This window comes from Penicillium odoratum, assembly GCF_028828045.1.
Source record: "Penicillium odoratum strain IBT 22623 chromosome Unknown utg000008l_segment0_segment0, whole genome shotgun sequence".
Classification (NCBI taxonomy): Eukaryota; Fungi; Ascomycota; class Eurotiomycetes; order Eurotiales; family Aspergillaceae; genus Penicillium; species Penicillium odoratum.
In genome coordinates, this window is record NW_026643150.1 from 2,619,745 (window position 1) to 2,646,938 (window position 27,194).

The following is a 27,194-nucleotide window of genomic DNA, read 5'->3' on the forward strand; positions in this document are numbered from 1 at the left end:
AAAGTACCAGGTACAAAGATGAATTCTCTAAATACTGTACAGCTAGAGGATAGAGACCCTAGAAATTCTCCTCATATAAAGAACAATTTTCTGATAGACGCTGGCCATGGAATTCATTTCAGGGGGTCGAATAAGAATTTATTGTTAAGTGGGTATCTGGATATTGCGTAGTAATAAAATAAACATAAGCCCGCCCTGGCTTGGAAGAGACCGGTCATCCTGAAAGCAGCAATTTACTTCTCCGATGACTTGGCTTCATCTGGAAGCCAGAAGATAGTCTCTTTATCGGCAGTCGCAATCATGTTGTATCGTGGATTATACTCGACAACGGCAGTTCGGCATTTGCTGGGAAGTTTGTTCAGGGGATACAAGACGTTGTTGGCCTCGCGCTTCTGCTGCAAATCCCAGATGAGCATGCTTGGATCGTCACCATTGCCACCAATAACATATCGTCCATCAGGTGTAAAGCAAGCATCACCCTGTCCGCGGGGTTTGCCTGTCGTGGACACGGGGGCCGCACGGCCAGACGGGCCACTCTTCCCAGCGAGGAATGCCTGGATGGAGCCGTCAAATGCATCCAAAATATAGTGGCCGTGATAATCCGTTCCAACCATCAAATATTTTCCATCGTTGGAGAACTCCAAGCGGGTCCAGGCACGTCCGCGAGTAGTTGGTGTGTAAAGCTCCTCATAGGGAGCCAAATCAAAGGTTGCAAAGGGTGCTTTGTCGTAGTTGCGGAAATCATAGAGAAGGACGGACGATGTGGACTGCGAGGCTATGGCAAGGACCGATGCAGAAGGGTCAAAGGTCACCAAGTATGGGGTTGCGAGCTTCAACTTGCCCTGCGGGTTCCGGGATGCTAGATCCCAGACCGTCACCGTATTATCTTTGCCAACAGAAACAAAATGATCGCCAGATGGGGCCACTGCCAGACTTGTCACTGTATCTGTATGGTGGGTAAAATAGCGAATGTAAGATTCACCATGTAGGTCCAGCAATCGGAGGTTATGGTCAACTTTGGTACTCGCATGGAGGAGCTGTCTCTGGTGGTGGGTGAAACGCGCGAGGTGGGCACCGTATTTCTTGCATGGAACTGTTTTTGTAACTGTGCCCTCCTTGATGTCGAAGACCTGAATCGCATCATCTTCGCCGCTTGAGACAAGGAATTCGCCCTGATCATCAAAGTCTAGGGAAGTCACATGGTAGGAAGATTCCGGCTTGGAGCCCTTGAAAGCCTGGATAAAGAGATCAATGAGCAAAAAAGATCATGTGACAAGCTGAAGGCATGTATATTACCCTGAGTGGACAGTAGGTACTAATGATTTCTGGTAAACGTTGAGTCTCCGGTGAGGTCGACTGCGACGGCTGGGTCACAGTCTGGGGTTGAGAGTCGGCCATGGTGAATAATGTCGAAGGCAATATGAGGACGCGGAAGTGAAGCAAGAGAGAATTATCTGAGGTTAAGAGAGACGCGGGGCCATCGTTCAAATAAAAGGAAATTGCGGGTTTCTTTATTCGTAAGACTTCCCTACGCGCTTTCTTTGTCTTGTTGCGCTTGCCTTTTTCTGCCCTTCACTTTCTGCCCCCCTCTAATCACGTGCATCGTCATAGAACTTGTAGCTCTCACCGCCTATTCATATGACGGGACTAGCATATTCGGACTATTAAATATCCGGTATAAGGGCCTCCTAACTCGGAGCTCATCAGCAACTTTTGGCCAATCAGCATCGAATAATTTTGAGGCCTCCGTCCCCAGACCACCAGTAACCGCAGGTAAGCTTTAAGGTGCATTTCCGCCCCAATCGCCTATCCCCTCCCACGGACACCGATCTCTGCTTATTTTTTTTGCTTATAAATTGGTATATCGAGCATTAGCCTTTCTGAAAGCATTAATTTGGCTGGGAATTGATCTATCTCCCTCTGGTAGTCTGGCTTTGGTGCTCTTGATTCCCACTCCGATCACGGTCCAGTCTCCGATTCTACCGGCCAATCTATCCGTGCGCAGCGGCAACTACCAACATCAGACACGATGTCAACGACTACTGGGTACGATGAGACTATGATCGGCAATAGGTGCATTGTCTTTTACTAATCTTTTTGTCTCTATATAGTGCGTTCCTTGCTGGAGGCATTGCAGCTTGCGGTGCCGTTACCGTTACCCATAGTTTCGAGACTGTGAAGATTCGGCTACAGCTGCAGGGTGAATTGCAGGCGAAGAATGAGGCCGTAAGGCTATACAAGGGTCCTTTGCATGGTGTGAAGGTCATTCTGCAAAATGAGGGTCCTCGAGGCCTGTTCCGCGGAATTGGATCTGCTGTAAGTCTTCCATTCATGATGGACGGAGTTGCCATATCTCAAGGAAATTAACACACCCGGATTGCCTAGTACATTTACCAAGTGTTGCTAAACGGATGCCGTTTGGGTTTCTATGAACCAATTCGTTCCACCGTCACATCCGCCATCTACAGCGATTCCAAGGTCCAGTCTCTCGGCGCCAATGTCTTTGCCGGTGCGACCTCTGGTGTTATTGGTGCCGCTGCTGGCTCTCCTTTCTTCCTCGTGAAGACCCGTCTCCAATCCTTTTCTCCTTTCCTCCCCGTTGGTACGCAGCACAACTACAAAAACTCGTTTGATGGCTTGAGCAAGATCTACAAGAGCGAGGGTGTCAAGGGCATCTACCGTGGTGTCGGCGCTGCCATGATTCGGACCAGTTTCGGCAGTGCTGTTCAACTCCCGACATACTTCTTCGCCAAGCGCCGTCTGACTCGCCACTTGGGTATGGAAGAGGGCCCTGCTCTGCACCTGGCGAGTAGTGCCGCTTCTGGTTTCGTAGTCTGCTGCTTCATGCACCCCCCTGGTAAGTTTACTGTGTTTATCTGAAGAAAATGGGAGCTAATGCGATTTCTAGACACTATCATGGCACGCATGTACAACCAGACTGGAAACCTCTATACAGGCGCGCTCGACTGTCTTCTCAAGACCGTCCGCAAGGAGGGTGTGCTAGCGATCTACAAAGGCTTCTTTGCTCATCTTGCCCGCATCTTACCCCACACAGTAAGCTTAATCCAAACCCGATTGGGCATAGGTCCTATGCTGACCATACCTCTAGATCCTGACCCTCAGCTTAGCTGAGCAGACTAACAAGTTGATGCGACGAGTCGAGGATCGTATCCTGCCCGATTCTCTCCGTGGCAAGATCTAAATATTTGGTTAAACATGTATCTAGCTTTGTCGTTTCTTTGTATTTCTTATCTTGAATTGTGCCAGGTTGCATCGGAAAGCGGCATGGGATTTTGCGTGATACCGGACTGAAATAGATCGGGCGTTAATTGTGGATATTTGGTCCCCGGCTTTGGATATCTTCTGTACATAGTGGATATATCGAAGCAATTTAGATGAAATATCGTCAGCAAATGATCCGTAGACAAAGATAGCCCCAATTATAGTCCTGTCAAAATCATTCTAAGGTCCAATGTTGCAGTTTACATTCCGTCTAGAAACTAACAGCAATTGAATCGAATAGATTAGAAACCCCGAGCTTCTTCAGGTGAGCCTATGGTCTGTTGAGTTTCCATGTACTAAGAACTACTATGTTTGAAATCCTCGATTGCTTCCCCACAATTCAAATTAAGATAGATTTTAGCTCAAATATGCAAATATCAACGGCTCATGATCTCACGGCTATAATCTAATATGATCGACCATATTACTTACCAATGCTATGTACAATATCATTTATCCTTCACCAGTCAAATTTAGGAGCCAATCCAATGTTACGTCAGGAGCCACTCCATTGGTCCTAGCACGTGTCAATTCACCGACGCGTGAACCCGGCGTATCACCGACGGCTCTGAACATGTCTTATTTGTCAATTATAACCCATGGATGTAGCCTATCTTTGTTGTGATATAAGGCTGGTGCAGATCAGGAACCAAGCCGAACCACCGGAATTAATCCCGAAGTATGTATACGAAGAACCAAGTTGATTTCCAATCAACTTGATCTTCTCGTTGTATATATAGCCTTATTCTTCCCTCTCAAATAAAAAAATAAGACAATTCACACCTCTGAACTACAACAGGTTATGAGCCCGGAAGCAAAATCTCGGGTGCCATCTCTACTCATCCGAAAATTATCTTAACCATCGTGATTATATATCTACCCCGCTTTCGCAGTCATCACTATGTCTGCTCTGGTTCACGACTCTCCGGACCGAGCCGTCACGGCCATCGAGCCTCTGACAGGAAGCGATAATTACGCAACCTGGAAACGTCTTATGACCTCCTACCTCAAAGCCAGGCAGGTCTGGGATGTTGTGTCGGGCGACCTCCAGCGTCCTGACTGCTTGTTCAAGTACGCCAAGCCTATTACGGCAGACATTCATCCTTTGGTGGAACCGCACCTCGCGGGGGCGGTGAGACAGCGCGCCATTGAGGCGCGCCTCGAAGTGGAGGTCCAGGCATTCGAGCGCCACCGTGAATGGTCGCGCCGCGAAGCTGAGGCCTACCACACCATTTTCCGGTATCTGTCCCCCCACATTAGCATTCATGTTGCGGGACTTGAGACGTCTCGCGACCTCTGGAATGAACTCGAAGAACGGTACCGGCGAATGGAACTGGCCACGTTCTGCGAGTTGTTTGCGCAGCTTCGTGAAACCACTGGCGAGCGCTGCGGCAGTGCCCGCGAATTTGTCGATCGGGTACGGTTGCTCGTACATCGATTGAATGCTATCGTGCCCGGATCCATTGGCGATCGAACGCACATTGCGATCTTACTGACGCAGATCGGACCGGAATACATTCTAGTTGTGGATGCCATTCAGAATGACAAGGATCCGGTGAATCCGACCACGATCGGAAATCGTCTGTCTAATGCTGAGCAGACGGTTCGGAGAAAAGAAGCTCCAACACCCTTGCAGGCAGCATCTGGCCCGTCTGTCAATACGGTGCAGCAGACTGCCAAGAAATGCAACTATTGTAAAAAGCGCGGCCATGTGGTCGCGCAGTGCTGGAAGAAACAGCGAGAAGGACAGTCGTCTAGGGACCATGCCCTGAAGGCTGAGAGGAGTGTTTCCGGCTCACCAAGAACTAACTTACAAAAGATACCATCAAGCCAGGTGGAAGATTGGCAGGGCCCGCCGACTTCCAAGAGACCGAGGATCAATATCGTGAGGGCGAGGGTGACGACCCTTTATACCCACGCACCGCAACCCCGGTGGATCCTGGACTCGGCCGCCACCAGCCACATCTGCTGGGACCGGAGCTGCTTCAGCAGTCTGCGGCCCCACCGCGAGATGTTGGACACGGCGGGCGATCCAGTGGAAGCCGAAGGGATTGGTACGGTGAAGCTCACGCTCCGGGGGAAGTTCAACCAGCCCCTGGTGCTGAAGAACGTGTACTTTGCGCCACGCGTCGGGATGAACCTGATCAGCGTGCCGAAGCTGTTGCGAGACCGCTACTCGGTGGTGGCGCACCCACAGAACGTCTTTGTGCAACGCCGAGGACGAACCGTGGGGACCGCCTACCACGCGGAGGAGGATCTACTGATCCTGCGGTGCCATGTGAGCAAGAGATCTCGAGAGCGAGTCCAACTGGCGAGGGCGCCGACGACCCATGACCATGCAGATTCCCTGGAACCGCAGGCGGTGGCCATGGACGTTGACGATCCTCGGGAGTCAAGTGGCGTAGAATGTACAGCGCCAACCTCTGAACTCGGTGGTGAAGCTGTGATACTCGAAGAAGATGTGTGCACAGGAGTGGACCAGGCCTCCGAAGCGTTGTGGCACGCTCGGATGGGACATCTGAACCGGGGCGACTTGAGGGTGGTCCTTCGGCAGACCGGCACTCCGTACCGACCGCTGACGCAGGCGCAGCTGCTGGCAACGCCGCAGTGTCCGGCGTGCATGTCGGGTAAGCAGCATCAGAAGAGGAACTCCCGCGCAAGACGGCCACGTCTGCATTCAACGAGAATTTTCGAATTGATCCATTCGGACATCATGGAGATGCCGATGGCCAAAGATGGCTCCAGGTACGTGATCACCTTTACTGATGATTATTCTCGTGGCTCGTGGGCCTATGCCATGAGATGGAAGCATGAAGCGCTCCCGAAGTTCCAACATTTTGAGGCCTGGGTGCACCGACAGTTCGGCGCCCAGATCAGAAGATTCCTCACCGATAATGGGAGAGAGTATCTGCCAATTGGAACACATCTCGAATCCCAGGGAGTTGAGTTCGACACCTCGCCGCCATACTGCAAAGGGCAGAATGGGCTGGCCGAACGCACTAATCGTACTATCCGGGAGCGGATCAACACGCTCCTGTCCGATGCGAACCTTTCTCCTTCCTGGTGGATCGAGCTTGTAGACACAGTGGTCTACTTGAAGCTGCGTGCACCAGCATCGATCTTACGGAAGAAGACACCGTTTGAAATTCTATACGGGGAACCGCCCTCGCTCTTGCATCTGCGACGGATCGGCTCCCGTGCATGGGTCTTGATCCCCAAAGAGCATCGAGCCAAACTCGGACCAAGATCATCCGAGTGCCGACTGCTAGGCTATTGTGAACCGAATCAGTACAAGCTCTATGAAATCCATTCAGGAAAGACAGTCTTTTCCCGTGATGTCGAGTTCGATGAGAGGACCCCAGTGGCGCCACTCATCGAGGGGGAAACAGGCAACGACCTCCCGGACAATGCTCCTCCATCACCTGTCTTTTCATCAATGCCAAGTTCAGCCAGCGGGCTGCCAACACCACCTGCATCGCCATTACCTCCGCCGAAGGAGCGAGAGAAAACGCCATCTGAGCGTGAGGAGGAGACACCTCCAGTGGTCAATCCAAGCCAACAAGGCACTGACCTGACATCGGATCTTGGATATTCGATTTTTGGTCGCAGAAGAAGACCATCACGGCGTCTCCTGGAATCACTCGGCAAGGTGTACTCTGCCGGCGCATTGAATCCCGCACCGGCCAGACAAGTCGACCCGGCGACCTTTCGCGAAGCTGTATCAGGCCCAGACCAGCTGGACTGGTGGGCCGCCATCCAGAAAGAATATGCGTCGCTTCTCGAACACGGAACATGGGAAAAGGTTCGGCGGGAGGACGTCCCAGCCGGAAATCATGTGATTGGCTGCAAATGGGTCTTCAAGACCAAGGCCAACGGAACGCGCAAAGCGCGATTGGTTATCAAAGGCTACCGGCAGAAACATGGCATCGACTATCACGAAACGTTTGCTGCTGTGTCCAGGATGGACTCGGTCCGCTGCATCGTCGCCAGCGCCGTGTTGCGCGGATGGAAACTCCACCAATTCGACGCGGTCACCGCATTTCTCCATGGAGACGTCGATTCGTCTATCTATATGGAGTTACCTGAAGGTTTCGAAAAGCCAGGATACGTATGCCGACTGCGCCGCTCACTATACGGACTGAAGCAGGCTCCGCGGATTTGGTACCAATGCGTCCACCGCGTTCTGGCTTCTCATGGCTTCACTATGGCCCAATCGGACAATTGTGTGTTCTACAAACCGGATTGCGTCGTTTGTGTCTATGTCGATGACTTTCTTGTTGCTGCGACAAACACGCACGAAATCGAACAAGTGCAACGAGCCTTGCAAACAGAGTTCCGACTGAACGATCTGGGCACCCCTCGATCATTCCTCGGGATCCAGTTCGACTATGATGTCGATGGGTCCGTATCTATTCACCAACACCAGTACATCCAGAAGGTGCTCTCCGACTTTGGCATGGAGACTTGTCAGCCGAAGTCTACGCCGATGAATCCCAAGCAAATCTTGAATCATCGTCCAGAGGAGGAACCTCCGGACGAGGAAGCAAAAGCTCGTTATGCGACTGCCATCGGTTCGTTAATGTATCTAATGGTTGGCACGCGACCAGATATTGCATTTGCGCTGGGCATGTTGAGTCGCTTCACGTCTCAGCCGCAATCGCAACACCAAGTCGCTCTGCAGCGATTGCTTCGCTACATCAAAGCCACGCAATCTCATCGCATTACTTACCGCAGTGGGCAGTTGATCGGGTACACGGACGCCGACTTTGGGGGCTCCGTCGTCACTGACGGTGCATACTCAACGTCTGGCTATGTTTTCCAACTTGCAGGTGCGCCAGTTTCCTGGTCATCCAAGAGACAGGGGGAAGTGGCCACGTCTACAACTCATGCCGAATACATCGGACAGTACAATGCCATTCTGCATCTCCAGTGGCTCCGCACCTTTCTGGCTGAAACGCAACTGTATCGGTCTCCGGTCACTAACATTATGGCTGACAACCAGTCCGCCATCGCTCTCTCTCGCAACCCTGAATTCCACAAACGCACGAAGCATTTCAATGTAAAATTTCACTATCAGCGAGCCGTGCTGGATACAGGCGAGATTGGGCTTCAATATATTCCAACTGGGGAACAGGCCGCGGACGGTCTCACCAAGCCATTGGGACCTACGGCCTTTGCCAGATTTTGTAGTCTCTTAGGAGTCGATGCTCCAGAGGTTTCGAGACAAAACGCGTGACAGCGCAGGCGCTCTTTCCACTTATTTTCCCGCGAAGGTTTTTCAGTGGTTTTACCGAGGCCTGACTGCTCTGCGCCATTCCAGAATCGCCCTGCCAGCAAAGCGATCCTGAGGGGGAATGTTGTGATATAAGGCTGGTGCAGATCAGGAACCAAGCCGAACCACCGGAATTAATCCCGAAGTATGTATACGAAGAACCAAGTTGATTTCCAATCAACTTGATCTTCTCGTTGTATATATAGCCTTATTCTTCCCTCTCAAATAAAAAAATAAGACAATTCACACCTCTGAACTACAACAATCTTGACTACATCACACACTATAGCTATGGCATCTAGATTTTTTACTTACGCTGCAATGGCATGCAATACTTCCAGGCTAGCCTCTCACTACATAACTACATGCAACTGCATGATTGCCACTGCCAAGGGTCATCCACAATCCTGCCTCCCCCACCTGGTATCTGGGGGGGAAAAAAGCAATATGTTCCTGAGATTGGCATCGCCGTCAACCACCAACAATGTGCCAGGTAGTGTCCACAGTGGGTCTCACATTCGAGGCGTCGAGGTTGCCTGAGCAAACCTAGTAAGTGGATACAAAGGATCCCACTACCGGATATAGCATTTGCGACATGCTCAGCCCTGAAACAGGAAAACCTTGTTTCCGACGCGAGATCCAGCACGCGAGCCGATCGGCACATTCTCGGTCGTGCAGCATCTGCTTGAACCACAACCTTAGAACCTTCTTTATGGGGTTGAATTTCTCGCATTCCACGTATAGTTTGAGAACTGGCAGCTGTATCGTAGGGATTTTGTATATCAAATGCACTTCAATTCTAATTTGGACGCAAAATATACCCCTAAATGATACGTCCGAGTGGACGTCTAGTGCTTCTTCCAGGGCAATGGGGCTGGGGCTGGGGCTCTAGTGGATAAATTATAAGTCTGTGGGGATGTCAACAGCTGAGCCTGACGCGACGGAAGCGTCATACTTGCCATTTCTAATAGTTGACTAACTCTGTGGTCTAGATTATCAATAATCCGTAAATCCGAATTGTGGTGCTTGTCGCGTTCCTGGCGCGTGAAAGGGTTGACTTATCTGATCGTGATCCCTCTTCTGACTGGTGGATCAGCTGTGGAGTCTTACGGTTGGAGCTGAAATTTTGGGAAACACGACGCGTGAAAACCGGGTCGACATTGTGTTTTTGACGCTCGGGCTTAATACGAATAAAACCAAAAAAAACAATAACAAATTCAGGTGCTCTATGAATGTAGTAGATATAGATATTGAAGGGAAATGATCACAAGAGTACTTAAGTTCAAGGGTCGATATACTGTGTAAGCAATTGGAAGTCTTCAATTAACCTCATTAATGGTTGAGGGGGATACCACAGGCACGGCCATGGATCGACTCCCCTAGCGTCGGAAGTTGATGGAACGAAGGTGGCATGAACATTAATGACCTTTGTTTTTTTCCCTTTTGGACGCGCCTTGCGTGGCTGACATAAGGCACACGTAGTCACGTGCGACGTGACAAGATTCGAACGCGCTAAAAGATTCACGCCCGCCAAACTACTTAATTGATTCTTTCCCCCTTCCTGTCTTCCACTTTTCCCTCATTCCAAGCTCCTGACTTTCCACCTTTCCTTGATTGTCTACCTTGCAATTCATCTTTCTTCGTGATCACTTGTCCTTAGACACATTCTCAATGGCTGCCCAGCTCACCCCGTCGAAGCAGGTACGTGATGTCACGACTCGCCGCTCGCGCCACACGCGTCGCGACCTCGATCAAAGCTAATTTATGTTTCCTTAGGCTGCTTCCTCCCTCGAGAACCTCAAGATGAGCGACTCCCCCGTCAAGAAGCTCGACTTCCAGTCCGTCGGCAAGGAGAATGTCCCCTCCTTCAAGGCTGTCGACGCACCCACAGAGAAGGCCGTTGTTGAGGCCCCCAAGACTGCGGCTGGTATCAAGGCTCTTGAGGCCAGTGAGCCCCTCCTGCAGGAGAACCCCCACCGTTTCGTCCTTTTCCCTATCAAGTACCACGAGGTCAGTCACGTCGCCGACGCGTTCACGCGTAAAGTGGTGTGGAGCAAAGAATCTGCATGCCACTTTGGAAGAACACAAGACTTACGATATTTCGATCCATAGATCTGGCAGATGTACAAGAAGGCCGAGGCTTCTTTCTGGACCGCTGAGGAGATCGATCTCTCCAAGGATCTGCACGACTGGCACAACCGCCTGAACGATGATGAGCGTTACTTCATCTCCCACGTGCTTGCTTTTTTCGCTGCTTCCGATGGTATTGTCAACGAGAATCTGGTTGAGCGTTTCAGTGGAGAGGTCCAGGTTCCCGAGGCTCGCTGCTTCTACGGTTTCCAGATCATGATGGAGAACATTCACTCCGAGACCTACTCTTTGCTCATTGATACCTACATCAAGGAGCCCAAGCAGCGCACCTACCTTTTCGACGCTATTGACACCAGTATGTCCTACCCCGTGTCATTTTCATGTTGCATTCACTAACTTTCTGGTCTTAGTTCCCTGCATTGCCAAGAAGGCCAAGTGGGCTATGCAATGGATCCAGGATGATGAGTCCACCTTCGCTCAGCGTTTGGTTGCCTTCGCTGCCGTTGAGGGTATCTTCTTCTCTGGCTCTTTCGCTTCCATCTTCTGGTTGAAGAAGCGTGGCCTCATGCCTGGTCTGACTTTCTCCAACGAGCTGATCTCCCGTGACGAGGGTCTGCACACTGACTTTGCTTGCTTGTTGTTCTCCCACCTTAACAACCGCCCCAGCCAGGAGATGGTTGAGAAGATCATTGTTGAGGCTGTCGGTATTGAGCAGGAGTTCCTGTCTGATTCCCTGCCCTGTGCCCTGCTTGGCATGAACGCCAAGCTCATGTGCCAGTACATCGAGTTCGTTGCTGATCGTCTTCTGGTTGCTCTTGGCAACAAGAAGTACTACAACTCTACCAACCCCTTCGACTTCATGGAGTCCATCTCCCTGGCTGGAAAGACCAACTTCTTCGAGAAGCGTGTTGGTGACTACCAGAAGGCCGGTGTCATGGCCAGCGCCCAGAAGCCTGCCGAGGGTGATGACAAGCCTGCCAGCCACGGCCTGAACTTCGATGAGGACTTCTAGACTCGTCACCTGTCTTGTGTCCCTCCCCTTTTTGTTTTATACCCTGCGTTGTGGGTCTCCCTCTCCGCTTTTCCACATGATATCACGTTTGCTTGTTTTTGTTTGATGGAATCTTTTCTTGATGGTTACGCATGGGCATGGCGTTTAATTTACTTTCTCTTGGTCTGTCTCAGACTTTCCTTGTTTGTTTAATATTGGATCGGAGGGTATTTGTATCTAGATGTTCAATCACTTTACTGTGTACAATCTTCAAAATTTCATATAACGTATTCCAAATAAGTCTTATGCATAAACCTCTTCTATCCCTTCACCCGATCTCTTGCGTCCTACTATGCATTCAACTTAACTCTACGGAACAAGATACACCTGAATCTCATAACGAACCACGTAAGTCATTATTTTCTATAATAAAGATCAAGCCGCTCAACACGACAACAATATTCCACTTATGCTAATACATATTCACTCTCTATCGCTTCCCCTTCCCACCCTTCTTCTTCCCTTTCCCACCCTTTCCAGCCTGCACAACCTCCTCAATAACAACAGGCGCATCAACCATCTCAACATCAGCTCCAGGCCCCGATAATCCCAGACTAGCCACATCCGCTCCCCCAGCCAACTTTCCCAACCCGGTCATCAACCGGCTAACTTCCTGCAGCTTGTTCGTACGGTACTTCAGACAGACGCCTGTGGCGGGGTTGAAGGTTTTGAGAGTAAGGCATGCAACGGGGGCGGTTGATGTAGAGGTAGATGGATCAGCTGGTTGTGTAGATGCGGATTCGGAAGCTGGCTCTGATTGTTTCTTTGCGAGGGACTTTTCGCGCTTGTGTTTCTGGGCACGGCGTTCGGTGGGGAAGCTGTATTTTGTTGTGATGCGGGTCTGGGGTTGTTAGTTTGCGTTTTTGTGAGCTTCCAGGTGCTTGTAGGTTACGATGTTCATGTTCCTCTTTGTGTGGGGTGGGTTTGGGGGTGGTTGGATTAGGTATATCGGAATGGGGGTGGTGGGTGGTGCGGAGACAGATATTCAATTGAGTGGTGGGGAGATAGGTGGGATTGCTAGGTCTGGGGCGTGTGGATCTTACTGTTTCTGGGTATGCTTCTAGGAGCTGAGCTGACTGCTCCAGGAATGCCTGGGTGGTGGGGAGGTAAGGCATGGTTGGGTGTGGTCGAGAGCCGGTCTCGCTTTTGTGGAGAGGTGTCTAGTGCGTTGAGTGCGAGAGGGATGCGCGGGGGGGGGTTGGACAATTGGTAGTTCTGTGTGGTTATTAAAACTTAATTGGAATAACCTGGCGATAGGATGTGGGTTTCGCCGGGGAAATGTCTCTAGGAGAAGTTGGCTGAAGGAAGTCCGGGGTTTGGGATCAGTTATCAGTGTTGCCGGACTTTTTCAATGTCTTGGCATCGGTCTACTGAGTCCTGACTCCTGACCATGAAATTCATTAAACCACGAACTTAGTATTTTACGAGAATTGCCAAAGCGAGTGACTGACTATATGGTAGGCTCATTCATATAAGTATTAATTTAGTTCCCTCTTCAGACTAATTCTGTGAACCTCGTAGCTGGGTTAATCAAAAGCCCGTCCAAATCACGCATCCCATATGCTCCAGTTTCATAATCATCAGAGATCGGGACTGGCTTTGGCTCATTAGGAAGACGACTTGTAAAGCCAATATACAACAGTACCCCGGCAATCCTTGCAGCTTTGATGGTTTTGATCGTTTTATCGTTGACTCCGGTTTCTTGTCTGAACGTGCTCCAAAACATCCCATCCAAACGGCCATAATCATCATACCGGGACTAGCCATTTCTCAAGTGGATCTTACTTATCAACCGATCATGAGCGTAGAGGTTGATGCCGAATGGAGCAATCTCAGCTTCGGCCCATCGATCACGCCGACCAGATTACAAGACTTTTCATCTACCAGGATATTGAAGGAACCAAAGTCATTGTGTAGTAGCACCATAGAAAGCTATAAAGATAAAGACCTCAATAGCACTAAAATTTATATTCAAAACCTTATTGAAGTTCACGTGTTTTTAGAGGAATTCGATGCCCTCTGATGCCTTGGAAGCCCTATGTTGTGTATAGGTGCATTCACTTGTCAAGGAGACGGAAATCGTGAGACACGACGACGACACCACCCTGGTAGGCGTTGATGGCATCAGCCAGAGAGTCGATGGTGGGAATATCGAGACCGTTGGTAGGCTCGTCCAGCAGGATCATAACTTGCTTTATATGTATTCACACATTATATTTCCAAGATTATTCCTAATTTTACAATATACCACATCCAAAATATAGCACATACACATATGATACATGTCTAGTCAAGATTCAGCTCCAATGCCTGTCTCCGCTCAACTCCAGCCAAAACCGAAACCAAAATGTACCAAAAAAAAACAAAAACGCGATATACATGCGCCAACATCTTGAAAGCGAAAAATCAAAATCAGAATCAAAATTGATTCAAGAAACAGACCGATTGCATTGAACGCAGATCAACTTCTGTTTCCCACCCCGATCCTTGACCCCACGGAAGTTGGTGCCACGGCAATAATCGCATTTCAGAATATCCTCATCGCCTTCGCCCGTGGAGGATGCATATTCACTGCTGAGCACACTTCCAGCTATGCTCAGTTTTCGCTCACCTCCCGAGGGAACGCGATTGGGACTGAGGAAATCTTTCGCCTGGCGGGCTTTAGCAGCCATCGCATCGTGCGTGATGTTGCTCCAGTATGCATAACTGTGATCGCCTTGTAACCAGAGAGGATTCTCCTTGCTTCTACCGCTCGCAACCATATCGGCAGATGAAACGGGTAGTTTGCGCGACTCTTGTGTATGGCCGTTTTGTTCGTTGGCGTCTTGGACCATTTGGCTATGATCTAGACGGGATTGACGAGGTGAGGTGGGCGAGGAAGTTGCGAATACTGAAGGGGATTCATTTGGACCTAGGCTTGACAGCCGGGATGATGAAAGCCGCATGACACCTGGTCGGGGTTGTGGAGATGGACTGCGGGTGCGGAGACCGGGGCGGGATCCTTCGGTGCTGGCGCGGCCATTGCGGATGACGGAATTGCGCCAGGAGACGATTCTCTCGGATGGGGTCTTGTGTGCAGAGTCTTTGCTAATTGCGGAGTTAATGCTGCGGTGTGTGGAGTTTGAGCGCCGTAGAATGCGCCGGGAGATGGCTGAATGATCCCAGTTCTCATAACGACGTTTCTGGTAGGCACAGTCTTGTCGAAGGACCTTGATTTTTCCCGAGTAGTCGGCGAGAACTATGATGCTTCCGTCTGGGTGCTTGGATCGAGCCAGGTACGAAGGAGATTCGTGCGCCATTTTCTTTACAATGGATAAACGCGGTGCTGATGCGGATCGCTTGTGTGTGTGCTTGTTCTCGGTCTTGGTGTCGGAGCTTGTTTGCTTCGAGATTCCTGTAAATTCATCGGGGCTCATGAGAGCGACGGGTGGAGGGTTGCAGATATCGTAGATCGGGTCTTCGGATAATCCAAGGACCTGCTTGGTTTTGATAGGTGCCGTCACAGCCACCGTGACGATAGCGGGTTGCGTTTCTAACACCTCTACGGCTCGCTTGTCGGAATCCCGTTCAACGGCCCCAATTGGCCATACGTAGGCTTTGCGGTCCTCACTTCCACATATGACATGCTTACCGTCATCGGTAAACGATGCCCGGATCTGACTGCAGGTGTTTTCGTTACCTCGAAACTTGGCCTCGAGGGATCGCTCTCGGAAATCATAGAGCCGAATCCGCGAGTCGTTGCTAGTGACCAATACTTTGACGTCTCCATCTGGATCATTTTCGGGGACCGTCATAGTATCAATTCCGGTGATCTTATTGCCTTTTGAGTTTTTTCCACGCGCCGATCTAACATGGATCTGACCCGATACCTTGAGACCCTCGGTGTCATAGATATTGAGGAGACCATTTAGACATCCTGCCATTGAGTGTCGGCCATCCGGTGTGAACGCCACCGCGGTAATCATATCCGGTACAGTCGTCATAAAAGCCACGCTCTTGTCTGGAATGCTCCAAAGTCGTAGCTTACAGTCCAACGAGCCGGCCAAAAAGAAGCGGTCATCCATGGGATGAAATTGGATAGAGGTGACAAAGTCACTGTGTTGAAAGCAACATAGGCATTCAGTTCGACTCGCATGCCATAGGCGGACGGTTTTGTCCATAGACGAGGATAGTAGGAAATTGTTCTACTCCAGTTAGCTGACTGGTCTTCAATGACAATGAGTCTTCATACTTTGCTCCAGCTTAGATCTAAAACGCTCCCAGTGTGGCCCTCGTAGACGTTTACGGGCTTGGGTGAAAACACCGGTGCCTTGAACTTCAGCTGTTCCCCCTCTGCAGTATCGCCGTCTTGTGAAGCCTCCTCTCGCTCCTCCGGTGTAGTGATGACAGCCCATACTCGAACCTTTCGATCCTGTCCCGCCACAGCTAGATATTTGCCATCTTTAGAGAAACTCAGAGCCCAAATCGCTCGTCCGGTATCGTCATTGGCGTTTGTTGACGTAGATCCCCGTCTTCCTGCAGCAGGCTGCTGCACAGGCGCGCCCTGCAGTTCTTGCGCTATAAACAAACGATTAAACGTCTTATCTTTTTTGTAATGAGTCCGGACCTTCATATATCGTGACGGGGCTGGGTGTCGAGGGATGAACCCCATTGGATGCGAAGTGTCGATGGACATGCGGCCGGCCTCTGCTTCTGAGGCATCATCTTCCGCTTCAGATAACGTCTCCTTCTTCTTGTTACCGATAATTCGGCTTAGAAAAGAGACACCTTTCCTGAGCAAAGATGAAGCAAAATTCCGTCAGCCCTGTTCAGTATGGTTGGGGGCCGGAGATCCCGGAATCCGAGGCTCGAGCATGTACTTTCTTTCTTGGAAAGCAAAGCAAATGTAGGGGGAGCACAAGGCACAAACGTCACGGGCTGACAACTTACTTCTTAGGCAGTTTTAAGTTTGACGTATCCCCCCGAGCCGCGCTTTGGTCTGACAAGTTGTGCTCCGAACCCCCGGCATCGGCCTCGTACGATGCCCGACCCAGTAACTTCAAGGGAATGGACTTTTGCGTATTGGTGCGCTGGATGATATGCTATGCGATTTGGAGGGTCAGCAAGTTATTGCGATCCAGTCCAGCGCATAACATGCGCCAGAATTCAAAGCTGACCTGTGATAAAGGGTCGATGGCGCTGGATTCGGTCCAGGTCTCATGCAACGTGTGCGCAGTGGAGTTTCTGACCAACGGACCACCAATGGTCACCGAACGATGAGTATTCCGCTGGCCATCCTGTTGACTGTGGCTTGATCCCGACGCGATGTCCGAGGTAACCGAACCTTTCAAGCCTGCTGTCAGCGGGTTCTACTTTGGTTCCTTTGAGAGATATAGGGGTCGTGTATCCCGTAGGCTTGTCGCATAAACACGAGACGAATCGCATTAAGAACCAGCCCAGATTCCAATGTCTACATACCGGGAAATGTCGAAGCCCTGTGTGGTAGTGATTTATCTCCGGCTATCGCGGGGATTGACGCTCGTGGCAATTTCTGGTCCGCGCTGCTCTCCACCATGATGGGGCACGCGTTGAGCGCATGGGAGGTAAATATATGAAGCAGGTAGGAGAAAGAGGAAGATCAAATCACATTAATTCAAAAGTATAAAAAAAGGATCAAGATAAAAGACTGATAGGATAAGCGGCAACACAGCGGCAACGGCCGGAGAGTGAATTGATGACATCAAAAGTGGAAGTGGAGCACCCAGAACTGGACCCTTTTCGCCTCTTGGAGCTTATCATTGTCTAGATTTCTATGCCAAGACTGTCAAAAGTCTCTATATCGTATATATCGTGGTACATAACCCTGAATTCCTGGTATTTAAATCCGAGCTTGTAGTTTGCGGGCGCGATCCTTTGCAATATCACACATGGCCTTCAATGCACATTAATTTTGCGATCAAAGAAAGTCAGACATTGAGCTCACCTGAATCGTTTCCTCAATCTCCTTGTCTTGGTTGCCCCGATCAATACGCTGGCGCATCTCGACCATAATAACGTCTCTGCTGCGGCCGTTGACAAAAGAACTATGAAACGATCAGCCTTTGGTCAATGACAGGCGGTCAATGCGCTTTACACAAATCGTAATCCGGGGAATCGCTCCTCATATTCTGCATTTAATTGCCGGAGTTTCTCGCCTTGCTCTTCAGCGCCAGTGTTCAATTGCTCCTGCTCTTTCTTACTCAGCTCGCTCAGATGTTCCGGGTTGGCGGGGGCCCGACCGAGGCGAGGGTGAGAGCCAAGGATGCCGAACAAGACATTCCGGTCAGTGGGGGAGTTGACGGCAGAGAGGGCGGACATGCGACCACCCACGGCTTCAATTAGAGTGCCATAGGATGAAAAGGTTTGATTGGCAAGGACTGGGATCATCAGTTGGTGAAGTTCTGGAGATGGCTCGAAGAGCGTGTCCAGCACGCGTAACTGAGTCTCTTGAGGAAGGGAGGGAATAGCGGAGACAGCAGGAAGATCCATATTGAAGGTTATAATGTATGTTATCTTTTCGGGGGGGAACTGTGGTATTAAGTAGGTTCCCGCTTGTCGGGACTCGCCGAGTTGTGAGTGTTCGGGCGGAGAAATGCGCCAACAGTCAAGTATACAACAAAGATAGTTATATCAACTCGCGTTTATCAGATTTCAAACATGTGAATGTTCAGAATCCCGATCTGGCCGGGGATGGAACTCGAGATGAACTCCCATTTCCCGGAATATCCGAGATCAGATTCATATGCATCTTTTTCGGTTTTCTCCTAGTTTCTATGCATTCTTCACCGTTCTTAGTCCAAACCCTTGATGTATAGGGAATGTCTCCCTCTACAACCTTGGAATAACCTAACTATAAAAAGCAAGCATTCCGAACGAGCGTTTCAGATTGTTCACATTAAATTGGGATAGCCGCAAGTGGAGTCATTGGACGAATGGTAACAGATTAACCCCCCCTGAGCCAAAGAAGCTTCAACAAGAAACAACTGCTCCGTGCCTCTGAACAGGCCTATCAGATTGTTTTTTGCAATCGTTTCAAGACTTATGAGTCCCGAGTCCTCTAACTTCCGATACTGGACTCCATTTCTCTTGAATTGAGCTCGATCTTAAGATCTGAATCCGTTGATCCCTAGTCTTTCGGTCCAGATCCTAGCTTGTTAGGCTCTCGGGTTTCCGTCCCCTCCTTTTTCCTTCACTAGACCTCTCCCCCTTTTGACTTGATCGGTGCTCACTTGTCCCCATGTCGTTCGCACCATGTCTCTCAATGGGCTAGACACTGCCGCTGTCGTCGAAGCCTACCAATGTGCTCTGGCTGATGCAGGTGGATGGTGAGTTTGGTCCCTGCGGAATGCTTCTCCAGATCTTCGATCCCCCGATCCGCCCATGTCGCCTTTTTCCCAACCCCCGTTTTACACCCAATCGCCCCAAATGTGGCTGCAAATCAACACTTCTAACTCTTGTTATCGATAGGTTTCTTCTATACTACATTGCCAGAGATGAGGTGGCTTTGCTCGAGCGAGGCACCGGTGGGGTGCCCGAGGTGCGCAACGCTATCGACAACTATGAGGAGACGTCGCCGCTCTATGGCTTCCTGCAGTACCGGCGAAGGAAGGTCATTCTCCGGTACATGCCCGAAGGGCTGTCCCGGCTCATTTTAGGTATGTCAAACGACTTATCTGTCTTCCGTCGCAAAAAGTACTAATCGGGTCGTTTGTTCCTTCAGCGCGAAGCAACGTTCAGTTTTCGTCTGTTCTTGAAAAGTTCACCCCGAACGACACAGTGCTCGTCTTGACTCAAGCCTCCGATCTCAATGAGAGTGCCCTCTCATCCGCATGTCTCCTTCATACTGCCTCGGGATCAATAACCTCCTCGTCGAGCTCGCTGCGGAGACGTCGGTTGATGGAAATAACGGAAGATGCGGAGGAGAGTGGTACAAAGGAGGAAAAGCAACCGCCGCAAGAACCCCAAGAACCCCCCAGTGAAGTGAGGCAAAGGTCAGGCAGCCTGAAGTCAGAGGCAACTGTCGTGCCACCAGTCGCTTCTTCCCCCGAGATCGAACAGTCCTCACCTGATCTCCATCCACCTCCTTCGCGAGCAAGCTCCCGACCCCCACCTTCTCGCGGAACTCCTAGTGAAACGAACTCAGAATCCATGTCTCCTACCCCTCAATCCCCGGCTTCTAGCTCGGGGCGCTCCAAATACAGAAATATCCTCGACGAGTTTCCCCGGCCATCAGACGAAGCACGGCTGTCCACGCAATCGACACGTCCTTCACTACGAGAATTGGAACGCGCATCCACATACTCTTCAACGCCAAAGGTCAAACTGGGCCCCCGACCTTCCTTAGACCAAAGTGGACGTCCCCGCACGTCCGGAAGCTCCAAGAATGCTGAGCAACGGCCCGTTGCGTCCCTCCCCTCTAATATGCGTTCATCCTCGGTGCGAAAACAAAACGTTGTGGAGCCTCCTCGCCCCCGATCCCAAGGCAGTTCTTTTGCGACCAGACCTAACAGCCGTGCACCGCCGATCCCCCCACTCCTCGTCCCTCCTCCGAGTATTCCCATTTCGAGACCCCAACTGTCCCCGGGTGCCAAATCCTTGGGTGCACTGTCTACCTCTTCCGGATTAACCCCCGAAAAGGAACGACTGATGAAGGCGCTACAGCAACGACGAAAAGCCATGGCCAAACGAGCGGAAGACACCAAGAGGAAGTCAAGCATTGCCGAAGTCGACGAGCCAAAGGCGCAAGCCGAGACCACAAACCTGGAGGAAAACAAGGAGAATCTCAATCCGACATCGGCTGGACCAGAGAAGTTTGAGCCAGGGCCAGAGCTGGACCAGATAGCACGCGAGCAATCTTCGGATCTCCCTCTTCGAACTTTTGAATCACCTGCACCCGAACTACGTCATGAGATTCCAATGAAGAATGAAGAATCCCCAATCCTGATTCCGAGCGAGACTTCCGAACCAGAGCCAATGGCTGACATTGCTGTGTCAGATTCCGAAGACAGACCATCCTCGCATACTTCGGGCCCTGGTGGTGACACCACATTCTCTACTGAACTTGGGGATCTCTCAGAAGTCATAAAGTCAGAGACGCCTCAGACTGTCCCTGAAGATGAAACACGCGCCGAGCTCGGCGACTCCGCAATTTCTGTCCAAACTGAGACTAAGGAGGAACTAGTGTCCCCTAGCGTGATTGTCGGAGCGCCCCTTGTCCCGGTTTCCACTGAGGTTCCAGAAGTTCCAGAACAATTGCCAGAACCCAAAGATTCTCCTTCACCCCCGCCAGAGACCCCTGCTTCTGTGAGTGAGCAGCTGGAGATTTCCGTGGTGGAGCCAACCCCCGAAGAAACCCCTGAGTCGGCCGATATTTCCGCTAAGTCGCCAACGGGTACCCCACCTAGTCCTGAAGTCGAAGCCACCACGGTCGCACCTGTCACCGTGTCAATTGACCCCGTTCCACTGAATGAGCATGCCCTCGATGATCCAAGCACCCAAAAAACAAAACAAATCCCCCTAGACCAGCGACGAAAGATCCACCTAGAACCAATCCAGGTTCCAACTCTTGAATACTCGGATGAAGACTGCCTGCTTTCGGACGATTCTTTCATGGAGGAATTGCGATCTGCCACAGTGCAGGAGGCCCGACCTGTTGCCGTTAGCTCGCCTAATGGTGGTCAACACTGGAGAAGCCCATCCCGCGCCGTTTCGAGCCCCCATGGCTTTCCATCTCCTTCCGCGTCCCAAACCCTCACCGTTGGCGGCCGGTCTACGTCGACCTCATACCTCGACAATCGTCCTGTGACCCCGGTGCTCATGGCGAAGAAAGTGAATGTTTCATCAGGCATCTCCAGCCGCATTAAAGCCTTGGAAAAGTTCTCGAGCCGAGAGGGCACTCCTAACCCAACTTTAAACGGACCTGGACCATCCGCCTCTTCTTCCTTTGAGAATCTCCGCAAGCGTGCTTCGGTCTCCTATTCTGGCGATATTACCCTACCTGATTTCTCTCGTGCGCCAAGCGTCAACCTACACGACTCGCGCCCTACCACTAGCATGTCACGCCGCCAGAACTCGATCTCCGTGACAGCCCCTATTGTGCGCGATTCAAATGACTCACCAGCCCCCTCGGGCTCAGATCGTTTCGAGTCCGATGTCCTCAACCTCCAACCCACCCCGCTGAGCGTGGAACAAGAGCATTCTGCGCCTCAAAGCTTGACCCCACCCCCACCGGTGGAACCTGCCAGCCATATGGAGGATCGCAGCATGTCTATGTCATCCACTGGTTCTAACCGACAGACCCCCATTTCTCGCCCTGCCAGTCGGCTGTCGTTGTCTTCACGCGCAAAGACTGACGAAAATCTGCAGTCGTCCTCTCCGACCACTGAGGACAAGAAATTGTCTCGTGCCTCACGCCTGATGCGTCGCATGTCATCGATCACGTCCACTTCTCGTCGCAGCATCATTGGAGCTCTGAGCTCACCTGTTCGGGAGGAAGACCTCGCCTCCATCACTGCTGGCGAATCAGCCATATCCCCGGCATCCTCGCATCATAACCTGTCGAAACCCATCGAGATTGGCGAGGTCAATGTACAGTTCCCTGATACTCTTCTCTGGAAACGTCGACACATGCGCATTGATGAGAATGGATATGTTGTGCTCACGCCTGGCACCACCGACGCGACTGCTCGCAATATGATCAAGCGCTACCACCTCACCGAGTTCCAAAGACCCTGCCTCCCCGATGAGGACATGCAAGAACTGCCCAATAGCATCCTACTAAACTTTTTGGATGGCAGCACTCTTCAGTGTGCTTGCGAATCTCGACAGGGACAGACCTCCGCCCTACAAAGTCAGTCCTATCTAAGCATACCCTTCGATGTTATGAATACTAACTTTTGACGCAGGTCTTATTGACGCTCACACCGCCAACCAATCATAGATTTCCATCCTCTGGAGGACCGGATTCCTCCACTGATAGTCCCTGCACCCCTTTCTTTTCTCTTGAATTTTTCACCATTTAACAGCCTGCAATCATCGCACCTGTCTTGTCTTACTCTGGATACACCTCCTCTCTTTTATTTCTCTCATCTTCACACGGTTTGGGCCTTGTGCCTTGAACTTCATTCATCCAACTGTCTTACCTCACTTTCCCCCGTGTCATCTCTCCTTATCTCTTCTTCTTTCCTCTTTCTATTTGTGTGCGTGATATATGTGGCATGTTTCGTGGTATACCCCTTCGAGTCAAAAAGCTCATTTCTCTGTCAACTTCTCCATGTACAGCAGCCCTTGCGCTTTATCTAGCATCGGCTTCCTGTGAAGCCTAGGAGTTTTTTCTAGTTCTGATTCCTATCCTTCTGCACCGCATACACCTCTCTGCTTTGCATATTATTTGTTTGTTTTCATGGACATACGGCCATCGGTGGGTTTCTTACTGTTTCTAAGGTTGCGGCTGGAACATTTGGGCCGTCTGATGTGCCGCTGTATATACTGGCCGAATATGTAGGCAAACATTAGGCAACTTGTGTAAGGTAAGTAGCTGCAACTGCAATCTGCCATGTAAAGCACTCCAGACTCTAGGTACCTACAGAGTAGATATTTACTTGCAGATAGGTGCTCTAGTAGGGGCTCAACATGTGCAACTAACTACTTCAGTATGTACAATTGACAAGAACTAGCCAACCAAGGGCCAAGAAAAAGCATGAGTAGTAGAAGGCTGAAATACGCCCGTGGATCATCGGTTAGTCAGATATCTCTATGAGTCTCTGGTGTAGAGAAACGAGTTAGATCAATATTCTAAAGAATTAATAGTGCGAGCGACCTTTCCATCTCATGTGAAGTACTTTCATGGAGTGTGTGTATTTATAACTTCTAATACTGCGTAGCTGGGGGATTCAATATTGAACAGTACTCTGCATCGTTCAGCTTGTGTCCCATGGTCTATCTACTCCAATTTTTAGGTTTACTATACCCAGGAACTATAAGAATTTGACGAGCAGTGACGACTTCTCTACCTCATTAATCCTTCTTTCTGCTCCGATATCATATACCGTGGCTTCTATCACTCTTTCCTCCTATTCAAAATGTATCTCGCAAACTTTCTTCTCCTGGCAATCATGGGTTCTAGCCTTGCAAATCTCTTGAAGCGTGTCACATCATTTGATATTCAGCTGCTCTCTACGAGCCTCTATTCAAACAATAGTCTTGGAGTCATTGAGTTCACAGTGCAGGATACAAACAACAATTTGGGGGATCTGTGCTATCTTTTTTGGTAAGTAGTGCAGCTGTTTCTATAAGAGAGGGAAAACGGTAGAGAATTCACAGAATCTAATTCATTATCGCATCTATATATATATAGGAACCCAAGCAGCGAAGTGCAACCCGACATAGAATTCAATAAATGCGTCCACAATAACTTCGGATTCGGAATTCGGTATGGATTGCAAATTGAGAACTTCGTGCTGGATTTGAAGCAGGTGAATGCAGGACAAACTGTATACCAGGTGATTGATTCAGGCGCCAACAGTTCCATTTGGACTTGCTTGAAGGGTTTGGAGGAGGGGATTAAAGAGCGGTGTCATTACCAGGGAGAGTTGAGTATTGGACTCTGAGGGTGTAAAAGTATGTACATATGGTAAACATAATTTCTCTCCAATTCAAAATAAGGAATCAACTTGAAGCTTACAAAGGTGACTGTGGTCTCTATAATAAACCTAGTAGGTGCACTTTATTGGGCTGTTAATTGACGCGGAGCCTGGAGCCTCAGGCACCCGACTCAGCTGGTCGATCCCCCGGTCACCACACTTGTTGACATCTCGCGAGATCTCAGGCCATTCCTGCCTTCTCATGGCTTCGAGCGGGTCTCATCTACCCTCTCTCCTCCCTACACCTTCTCGTCTTCATCCAACATGCCGAAATCACAACCATGACCGCCCGCGAAGAAATAGTCCTCCCTCCCATCGATCCCTCCATCTCAGATGAGAACGATTGGTGGGAGTTCGGCTTGTCCGAGGTCAAGGTCTTGCGAACAGGGAAGATGCTCTATGCCAATTTACTTGAAGCCACTGAGAACAATCCTGTGCAAGTTATTGGTCAATTAGATCTGAAACCAAATCAAGAACATTTAGGTACGTGCTAAACTTACTCTTGTTCCGACTAAAGATGCTTCCGGTTGGTTGCTTACATTCCCATCGCTGTTCAGTCCTCGACCGTGATACCCTCTCCAAACGAATCGTCATCGACGATGTCACCCACTATGCTTACGGTCAGACGGAAGATCGTAGCGTCGAGCTCTGGGTTGCTGGCAAGGCGGGCTGGTACCGAATCTCCCCCGCAAAAGGCTACCTGCCCACCTTCAATCGCATGGTCCAGGCTGTGGACATGTATTACTTCCTGATGGACAGGCACCAACATGGAAAGAAGCAGTTGAATCCCTCATTCAAGAACCTGTGTGAACAAGTTGGTAATTCCCTATTGTCCTTGGTCTGCCCATCTAACCCCATTTAGTACGTCTACCACACACATGGCGATTGCGAAACCAGGGAGCATTCAGCTGAAGTTTTTACGAAGCATGGGCCTTTCTTGCTACGTTGCATGATCGAGGACGACGAGGATAAGGGCTGGAACAAGACCAATGTTTTCATCCATCTTCGCCGACAATTTAATGTAAGCGGTTGGTTGATTGCTACTTTGGACGTTCTCCTTTACTGACTCGTTATGCTAGGATGAATATAAAGAGATCATGCAACGGATATCACCCCAATCCGATAACGGCGAGGAGCAGGACGAGCCCGAGGCCGCCACTCCTCGGCACTACCCAGCCGCAATCGTCAACTCACAAACTAATTCTATCTACCAATTGATTCTGGATCTCAAGGAGGAAGGTCATCTGGCGAAACGCCGATTGAATCTGGACCTGTTGTCGGAGCGATTGTCCGAACGATACTCATTCAGCAAAGAGAATGCTCACAAAATTATCGCCGCCAGAGCAGGCGCCGTGCTTGAGAAGTTGGGTGAAGATGAGACATCTGAGGTTAGATGGTCTCGCTATGTTATCCACCGAGAACTTACTCATGCCGCCTCGGAATCCGAACCCCTACCTCCTGGCCTTCTTACACCCCTACAACCCCTCGAAGATTCCAGCGACGATGAAGGCCTCACTCGAACACAAAAGTCCGTGCTCCGTCCTAGGAGTGCCGCCGTTTCCGCCAAAGTTATGGGCAAACGGAATCGAAATGTGATTACAAACCAGCAGACTACGAGGTCTGACAACGAAGATAACGACGATGATGACCTAGATGCCATGTCCGACGTGGAAACACCTAGCAAGACCCGTGGCCATGAGCTGATTCGAACTCCACTGGCATCGGCGAAGCCCCGAACCAGATCCTTCCTAGCCAAGTCTGGCGCTGCAGCATCTCTCCTGAAAACCATGCTTCAGGATGCTGCCCAAACCCCCACTACCACTACCCTTGCGTCCACTATGAGCATACAAAGATCAGATCTTGGAGGCATCCCACCACTTCCTGACCTGAATGGCTATTCTGAGCATGAAGAGCCTATCCCTCAACCCGAGCCTGAGACATGGTCATGCCGCATGCCAGGATGTCCCAAGGTGATCACCACCAAAGGAACGGAACGCCAGAAGGAGATTGAAGATCACGCTGGTGAGCATGACTGGGAAACCCAGATGCGAGTCGAGCTAGTTGAAACTGAGCAACGCATGCATACCGCTCTACCCGTCAGCAATCTCATGAAGTACCTAATCAGTCAGCATTACCAACAAATGCGTGAAGCATTCCCGGAAGTTTACTCTGAGTCCCAGGTCTAATTTTTTGCTGAGGACACCACTGAATGTATAGTATTACACTCTTCTGACTAAGGTTATATGACTATCCCAATTACTCCGCGGAAGAGTTCTAAATAAATTTTCTTAAGAGGTACGGAGCACTTACTCTGATTATCTTACTTAGGTTATGTAGATTTAGGTGATACTGAATTACTAATCACAATCACGTCGTATTTACTGGCTGAAATCGGTCATCAAAATTTGAAATGGTTGTGAGAGGCCGTTATACATGTGCGGAGATGAAAAATAATACAATTGTTTCAAGTCGAATACACGGAAATCTAAACAACCTACTAATGTCCCACATTGAAGCTCATATACATCTGTATACTATGAAGAAACACCCACACACAGCATACCCTACCCACAAACTCTTACAATCCGACCCAATAGCCGGATTCCATTCGTACAGCTCAGCAAATGTAACACCATACAAGCTCTCGATGCTCGCGAATGAATCATCGTCCACAATGGTATAGAACTCGCCATAATTGAATCTATGGTGAGCCGAGCAGCCACGAAGGAACTGACTAGCTACTTAAATCTTAGAGAAGCGGGGGAAAGACCTCAAAACAAAAATGAGCCTAACGAAGTACAGCTTAAGGGCTCCATATGGCGTTCATTTCGAGGGGTGC

At 50.1% G+C, this 27,194-nt stretch overlaps 9 protein-coding genes across 9 annotated transcripts; 5 read left to right on the forward strand and 4 right to left on the reverse strand.

Annotated features, from left to right (window-relative positions):
* Positions 1-233: 233 nt before the first annotated feature.
* N7520_011204 (WD-repeat containing protein SWD2) lies at positions 234-1,398 on the reverse strand (the record flags this gene model as incomplete). Its single annotated transcript, XM_057145137.1, has 2 exons — positions 234-1,235; positions 1,297-1,398. 2 exons carry the CDS (start codon positions 1,396-1,398, stop codon positions 234-236), a joined length of 1,104 nt encoding a protein of 367 aa, XP_056990891.1.
* A 631-nt stretch (positions 1,399-2,029) lies between these two features.
* N7520_011205 (putative mitochondrial oxaloacetate transporter (Oac)) lies at positions 2,030-3,202 on the forward strand (the record flags this gene model as incomplete). Its single annotated transcript, XM_057145138.1, has 5 exons — positions 2,030-2,046; positions 2,112-2,316; positions 2,386-2,857; positions 2,909-3,054; positions 3,110-3,202. 5 exons carry the CDS (start codon positions 2,030-2,032, stop codon positions 3,200-3,202), a joined length of 933 nt encoding a protein of 310 aa, XP_056990892.1.
* Positions 3,203-10,225: 7,023 nt separating this feature from the next.
* N7520_011206 (ribonucleotide-diphosphate reductase subunit RNR2) lies at positions 10,226-11,657 on the forward strand (the record flags this gene model as incomplete). The annotated part of the gene is made up of 4 exons (XM_057145139.1): positions 10,226-10,255; positions 10,331-10,600; positions 10,667-11,000; positions 11,056-11,657. 4 exons carry the CDS (start codon positions 10,226-10,228, stop codon positions 11,655-11,657), a joined length of 1,236 nt encoding a protein of 411 aa, XP_056990893.1.
* Positions 11,658-12,126: 469 nt separating this feature from the next.
* Positions 12,127-12,811, reverse strand: N7520_011207 (SRP9/SRP21 family protein; the record flags this gene model as incomplete). Its single annotated transcript, XM_057145140.1, has 2 exons — positions 12,127-12,537; positions 12,740-12,811. 2 exons carry the CDS (start codon positions 12,809-12,811, stop codon positions 12,127-12,129), a joined length of 483 nt encoding a protein of 160 aa, XP_056990894.1.
* Positions 12,812-14,125: 1,314 nt separating this feature from the next.
* Positions 14,126-18,203, reverse strand: N7520_011208 (Oxo-4-hydroxy-4-carboxy-5-ureidoimidazoline decarboxylase; the record flags this gene model as incomplete). The annotated part of the gene is made up of 6 exons (XM_057145141.1): positions 14,126-15,880; positions 15,928-16,468; positions 16,626-16,777; positions 16,853-17,044; positions 17,659-17,758; positions 17,809-18,203. 6 exons carry the CDS (start codon positions 18,201-18,203, stop codon positions 14,126-14,128), a joined length of 3,135 nt encoding a protein of 1,044 aa, XP_056990895.1.
* A 762-nt stretch (positions 18,204-18,965) lies between these two features.
* N7520_011209 (uncharacterized protein) lies at positions 18,966-22,653 on the forward strand (the record flags this gene model as incomplete). The annotated part of the gene is made up of 4 exons (XM_057145142.1): positions 18,966-19,039; positions 19,182-19,369; positions 19,435-22,563; positions 22,619-22,653. The coding sequence occupies 4 exons, from the start codon at positions 18,966-18,968 to the stop codon at positions 22,651-22,653; spliced, it is 3,426 nt and encodes a 1,141-aa protein (XP_056990896.1).
* A 1,141-nt stretch (positions 22,654-23,794) lies between these two features.
* Positions 23,795-24,322, forward strand: N7520_011210 (uncharacterized protein; the record flags this gene model as incomplete). The annotated part of the gene is made up of 2 exons (XM_057145143.1): positions 23,795-23,982; positions 24,070-24,322. 2 exons carry the CDS (start codon positions 23,795-23,797, stop codon positions 24,320-24,322), a joined length of 441 nt encoding a protein of 146 aa, XP_056990897.1.
* Positions 24,323-24,636: 314 nt separating this feature from the next.
* N7520_011211 (uncharacterized protein) lies at positions 24,637-26,541 on the forward strand (the record flags this gene model as incomplete). The annotated part of the gene is made up of 4 exons (XM_057145144.1): positions 24,637-24,838; positions 24,913-25,169; positions 25,218-25,376; positions 25,435-26,541. 4 exons carry the CDS (start codon positions 24,637-24,639, stop codon positions 26,539-26,541), a joined length of 1,725 nt encoding a protein of 574 aa, XP_056990898.1.
* A 311-nt stretch (positions 26,542-26,852) lies between these two features.
* Positions 26,853-27,171, reverse strand: N7520_011212 (LysM peptidoglycan-binding domain-containing protein; the record flags this gene model as incomplete). Its single annotated transcript, XM_057145145.1, has 3 exons — positions 26,853-26,882; positions 26,924-27,093; positions 27,156-27,171. The coding sequence occupies 3 exons, from the start codon at positions 27,169-27,171 to the stop codon at positions 26,853-26,855; spliced, it is 216 nt and encodes a 71-aa protein (XP_056990899.1).
* Positions 27,172-27,194: the final 23 nt, after the last annotated feature.